Here is a 6,503-nt window from a genome sequence, read left to right as displayed (position 1 = left end):
GTTTATGCTGTGTTACTGCATCTGCAATTAAATACATGTGGCACTTCCATATATAAATCTCCTTTTTATATCTTGATGTAAAAAATATTTTATTGTATATTCTTAATAAAGTAAAAGTCTTTTTATACAAAAATATTTGATACTTATTCAACTTGCACCTTAAAAATCCCCACTCTTTTTGGTTCTAAATGCATGTTAATATTGTTGGTGTGATGCAGTGCCATACATTTTAAATGGCATCCAAACACCGCTGCTAATGGTTGTGCTTTGTGGTGAGCTGCCAAAAAGAATGCATGCACTATTTTTGAAAATCACAGTGCAGCATGTGCTATTGCGTTGTTGCATATTGCAATGCAACATACATATGTCAACAGGTGCATTGGGGTTTCAAAGAGAATGAATGGCACTGCATCACAACAATGCATCTAATGTAGATGGTGTTGATGGGCCCTAAGTAATCCTGTTGCTAGCAAGTTCTCACCAATGGCTGGATCGCTCATCAGATGTGGGCCTTAAAGTTACTGAGGTGTCAGTAAAACAAAAAAAAAAAACTTTCCACAGGCAGGAGGGAGGGCAGGACAGTGCTCTAGAAAGCAAAACTCCCATAAGCAAACAAGTTCCTGAAGAGAATCTGTCAGACAGAAGGAAACCAGATGAAGGAGCATCTCATAGGACTTTTTTTTTTTTAAAGCCTTCTTGACTTAAAGTGTTTCCTGTTTTGGTGGAAGCAGCCTCACTTACTCCGATCCTGTCCTGGAAGTCGACAGGGAAATACTGTAGGTTTATTAAGTGATAATGGCAAAGACCTGCCTTTAAATATCCCTTTTTTTAAAATCTGAAGACTGCGAACTCCATCATATTGACAAACGAGCTGGGCATTAAGGCTATATCTTCAACTTTATTGATATTTTTTTTCAAAGATATATTTCTTTTAGTCTTTTTATTTTTCGCTTGTCAATATTTGTCTTTGTCCACCCTACAAATGAAAAGTAATGCTAAATTGTCCAGCATCTCAAAAGGTAAAAAAAAAAAAAAAATCAACTTAAACTAGGAAAAATGGACAATAGGCAAAACGAGTAAAAGAACGCAATATATAAAAAAAAACATAAATAAAAAATATAATGATCAAAACAGAGGGTTGGCAAAACACAGAGAAATGACAGAGTGCTTGGATATTTGTGTTTTAAGAGACGTCAAACAAGGCAAGTATTGATGTTTAAAAATACGTTTTGTGGCTACAGAAGAAAAAAAAATAAAATACGGTGAATCCCAGTTCAATCTTCCTGGCTTCTCCCATTTCATATAACAGATAAAATACACTGTAAATACAGCGCATCCTTTAAATGAAACAGTTCACTGTTGACCTTGTTTTTTTGAGAGGTATCTGAAAACAAAAAAAGAGAAAGCTAATAAATGTCATACAACCATGACAATATTTAAAGTTGGAACTGGCAGACACAAAATGCAGCTTTGTAATATTACATCCTAAAAGTGGTTGCAAAGTCAAAAGGCGTTTTATCTTAATGCATTCTATGCATTAAGATAAAAAAAACTTCTGTGTGCAGAAGCCCCCCTCAGCCCCTCTAATACTTACCTGAGCTCTATCTCTTTCCAGCAATGTCCACGAGTGCCCCAGCCATCCAGGACTCTGCTCCCGATTGGCTGAGACACAGCAGCAGCGCCACTGGCTCCCGTTGCTGCCAAAGTCAGTTGTCCAATCAGGAGAGAGAGGGGCAGGGCCAAACCAGGGCTCTGTGTCTTAATGGACACAGTGTGTCGGCTCAGGTGCCCCCATAGCAAGATGCTCGACAGGAGGGAGGGGCCAGAAGAGCTGAAGAGGGACCCGTGAAAAGGAGGATCTGGGCTGCCCTGTGCAAAACCACTACACAGAGAATGCATGTATAACATTTTTTTTTCCCTCTAAAAATAACAAACAATAAGAAATTCCAATCACTATAAATGTATGTTTTCAAACGCAAGCCCCGGTTTACACTGCTGCAACTTTGAATCCGAAATGCTGGCATAACTTCATTGCAGCTTGGATACGACTTCTTTAACAGAAGTCAATGCAAGTCATGTTGAAGTCGGACCAAGAGAAGCGCAGGAACCTTTTTCTAAGTCGCTCCTATTAGAATGGTTCCTTTGCCACTTGTCATGCGACTTTGAATTCTCAAGTTGCATGACAAGTTGCGGCAGTGTGAACCAGGGCTTAAAGCCGACATGGTATCAACCTCCTGCAGCCCCCGTACAGCAGAATTCACAGAGACAGAGGCAGGGACACCATGAGCTAGTTAGGTGTGTTGCAGTCCAAGGGAAATTATGATAAAAAGAGAGAGCAGAGAGACAAGCTCATCAGTCTGCGGATTCTCCTTTCACTGTACAGTGGGAGGGTGGAGGTGGGAAGCAGGCCTGTAACTGAAAGTGAAACTGCAGAAGGGAATGGTCAGGTCTCCTGTAGGAGGGCTGTGTTGTGTAGCAGAGCTATGTAAATCTTAGGGCTGGATGGACAGAAATACAAATCTTTTGGCAGGGAAAAAAACATCTCTCTTTTGTATTCACCTGTGTGTTTAACAGTTTGGCGGGAGAATGAATGAATGACTTGTATAGCGCTACCTATGCGAACTGAATCGCCTCAGGGCGCTTTCTGCCGCCGGTGTCTATCTGCGTTATATCGCGGTGCTTTGCCCTATGGGGTCCCGACGCGCTTACAAACACATACAACATACACATATTTCGCCCATTTTTTTTCCCAGACAGGATCTAACTAACCTACCAGCATGTCTTTGGAGTGTGGGAGGAAACCGGAGTACCCGGAGGAAACTCACGCAGGCACAGGGAGAACATGCAAACTCCAGGCAGATGGTGTCATGGTCGGGATTTGAACCAGCGATCCTACTGCTACTAGGTGAAAGTACTAACCACTACACCACTGTGCTACTAGCAAGAACGTTGCTGGTTTAAAAGAAATGTAAATAAAGCAGGACGTGCAAAAGAAGAGGGGTTTAGACTTCTGGGAGCCATTATAACTGCCAAAGGATATAGATTTCTGTTCACTAAAGTGATTTTTTTTTTTTTTTTAAAAACAGACAAACATATCATACTTACCTCCACTGTGCAGTTCGTTTTGCACAGTGTGGCCTTGAACCTAGTCTTCTGGGGGCTCGCAGCTCCTCCTCGCATTAGTAAATCCCCTGGGAGAATTGCTCTCCCTGGGGGTTACCTTGCGGGCGTGCTCCCGAGTCCAGCATTTGTGTGCATAGATTTGATTGACAGCAGCGGGAGCCAATGGCTGCGTTGCTATCAATCTGTCCAATCAAGAGCCGAGAACCCCGGGCAGAGAGGTACAGCACGTCTCCGTCGAGGGAAAGATCGGGCTCAGGTGAGTGAAACAGGGGGGGGCTAGGGGGTCAGTATTAAGGTGAAAAAACATGAGGGTTTATAACCCCTTTAAGTCTTGAGATTTACACAGCACAGTCCTGTCCACCTGGGCAGAAGACTTGATCTCCTATCAACATGTTCCTTATTAGCATATAAGCACTGCAACACAACTGATCAGCAATAGTTTTAAAGTGGTTCTTAAGGCAGAATTTTTTTTACCTGCATGCATTCTATGCATGCAGGTAAAAAAAAAACCTTCTGTGTGCAGCAGAATATGCATGCAGCTGACCACCTGCTGTCTGCAAATAGTACATTTACAAATATGCAAGCAATTTACCATATTTAATCATTATTATTATACATAATTTATATAGCGCCAACAGTTTGCACAGTGCTTTACAACATGAGGGCAGATAGTATAGTTACAATACAATACAGGAGGAATCAGAGCGCCCTGCTCGTTAGAGCTTACAATCTAGGAGGGAGGGTCAAGTGATACAAAAGGTAATAACTGTGGGGGATGATCTGATGGAGAAAGTAAAAGCACATTTGTTAGGTAGGGGCAGGATATGCTTCTCTGAAGAGAAGGGTTTTCAAGGATCGTCTAAAAGCAAGCAGAGTAGGAGATAGTCGGACAGATTGGGGTAGGGAGTTCCAAAGAATAGGAAAAGTCCTGGAAGAGGAGGTGACAAGGGAATTGGAGAGCAGGAGGTCTTGGGAGGAACGAGTAGGTTGGTATTTTGACACTAGGTTAATGATGTAGCTGGGGGCCGAGTTGTGGATGGCTTTGTAAGTTGTTGTTAGAATTTTGAATTTAATTTGTTGGGCGAGTAGAAACCAGTGGAGGGATTGACAGAGCGGGGTAGCAGACACTAAGCGGTTGGTAAGGTGGATGAGCCTGGCGGCAGCATTCATGATGGACTGAAGGGGGGATAGTCTATGTAAAGGTAATCCCATGAGGAGGGAGTTGCAGTAGTCAAGGCAGGAGATGACCTGCGAGTGAACTAGGAGCTTTGCGGTGTCATTGGTTAGAAAGGAGCTTATTTTGGAGATGTTGCGGAGGTTAAGGCGGCAAGATTTGGAAAGTGTTTGGACATGGGGCCAAAAGGATAGTTCAGAGTCCAGGGTTACACCTTGCCATGCAGGTACGGGCTGATAGTAGTTGATTGATCTTGACAGAGAAATCAGGGGAAAAAGGCACGTGGGGAGAGATAAAATCATGAGTTCTGTTTTGGATAGATTGAGTTTGAGGAAGTGGTGTGACATCAAGGCTGATGTGTCTGTTAGTAAATTAGTGATACGTAAGGAGACTATAGGAGTGAGCTGAAGAGTAGAGAGATAGATTTGGGTGTCGTCAGCATGGTATTGGAACCCATGGGAGGCCATTTCCTGACCCAGGGAGGTGGTCAGGGAGGTGGTGTAGATGGAGAATAAGAGAGGTCCAAGAACAGAACCCTAGGGGACCCCGACAGAGAAAGGGAGAGGAGAGGAGGAAGTAGAGTTTTAAGTGACACTAAAGGTGCAGTTGGATAAATAGGATGAGAACCAGCGAACAATAGGTAACGGAGACCAAAGACGTTGGGTTTTTTTGAGGAGGAGGGAGTGGTCTACTGTGTCAAAGGCAGCAGAGAGGTCTAAGAGTAGGAGTATAGAATAGTGTCCATTGGATTTAGCTGTTAGCAGATCGTTTGCGAGTTTTAGGAGAGCAGTTTCTGTGGAGTGTTGAGGGCGGAATCCAGACTGAAGGGGATCAAAAAGGTTATTCTTGGCGAAGTGGTTACTCAGATGGTTGTAAACCAGACATTCAAGAAATTCAATTAAAGAGAAATACAATAGGTCAACTTTTTTCAACATTAAAACGTAACAAAAATATAGAGGAAAAAAATTATACATCCCATTTTACAATTATATTCCATAACAAAAACAGAAATAACAAAATCCATAAAACTGAATACAAACCTTTCCCAATGTTTATGATTAAGATCTGATAAATCTTCTAGCTTAGCAATTTCCTTAAGGTACTGTGATAGCTTCAAAAGCTCTTTATCTTTATCCCGATTTAAATGAGCTTTCATGAAAGGTCTGATCTGTTACGGGAAAGAAATAACAGGAGTTTTATAACAGCTTACCTGTAAAATGCTTTTCTTTGAAGTACATCACGGGACACAGAGCCATAGTAGTTACTATGTGGGTTAAAGGCCACCTTCAGGTGATGGACACTGGCACGCCCTAAGACAAAAAAGTACACTCCCTATATAACCCCTCCCACTACTGGGAGTACCTCAGTTTTGTGGCCAAGCAATACACGTGTATATCAAAGAAGGGAGGGACCTCTGTGTCCCGTGATGTACTTCAAAGAAAAGGATTTTACAGGTAAGCTGTTATAAAAATCCTGTTTTCTTTTTGTACATCACGGGACACAGAGCCATAGTAGTTACTATGTGGGATGTCCCATAGCAATGGCAACTGAGGGGAGGGAGACACAACAAAAAGTAGGGCATTAAGAGACAAGAGGAGTCATACTGCAGTCTGCAGTACACTGCGCCCAAAGGCAATATCCTCATGACCTTTTATATCAATCTGATAGAACCTGGTAAATGTATGGACTGAAGACCAAGTTGCAGCTTTGCAGATCTGAGCCATGGAGGCCTGGTGATGCACCGCCCAAGAAGCACCAACAGCCCTGGTGGAGTGCGCTTTAACACGAAAAAGGAGGAATTTTCCTCTTTAAACCATAAGCCTGAACAATCACTTGACGAATCCATTTGGCAATAGTAGATTTTAATGCTGCCTGTCCTCGTTTAGGACCGTCTGGCAATACAAACAAAACATTTGTTTTGCAAATCTGACTGGTCACCTTAAAATAGACCTTGACCGCTCTCACTACATCAAGAGAATGTAGTGACCTCTCTTCCACAGACCGAGGTTCTGTAAAAAAAGAAGGTAGAACAATATCCTGGTTTAAATGAAAACCTGTCACTACCTTTGGTAGGAATCTAGGATGAGGCCACAAAACCACCTTATGAATAATCAAATATGGCTCTTTACAAGAAAGAGCCGCCAACTCCGATACTCTTCTAGCAGAGGATATAGCAACCAAAAAAATTATTTTCCTCGTTAAGAGG

The 6,503-nt window shown here is 42.3% G+C and overlaps 1 protein-coding gene across 1 annotated transcript in view; it reads right to left on the bottom strand.

Moving 5' to 3' along the window:
* Positions 1–878: 878 nt before the first annotated feature.
* Positions 879–6,503, bottom strand: part of UBLCP1 (ubiquitin like domain containing CTD phosphatase 1) — a 31,674-nt gene continuing 26,049 nt past the window's right edge. The window contains exons 9-10 of the mRNA XM_073621183.1: positions 5,338–5,465; positions 879–1,384 (exon numbers count right to left, since the gene is read on the bottom strand). Of these exons, the coding sequence (XP_073477284.1) occupies positions 1,354–1,384; positions 5,338–5,465 (159 nt within the window). The 3' untranslated portion in view covers positions 879–1,353. The remainder of the gene's footprint in view (positions 1,385–5,337; positions 5,466–6,503) is intronic.

Source organism: Aquarana catesbeiana, linkage group LG03, assembly GCF_042186555.1.
Source record: "Aquarana catesbeiana isolate 2022-GZ linkage group LG03, ASM4218655v1, whole genome shotgun sequence".
Lineage (NCBI taxonomy): Eukaryota > Metazoa > Chordata > Amphibia > Anura > Ranidae > Aquarana > Aquarana catesbeiana.
The sequence above is the reverse complement of the archived record's forward strand: the minus strand, read 5'-3'. Positions and strand labels throughout refer to the sequence as shown.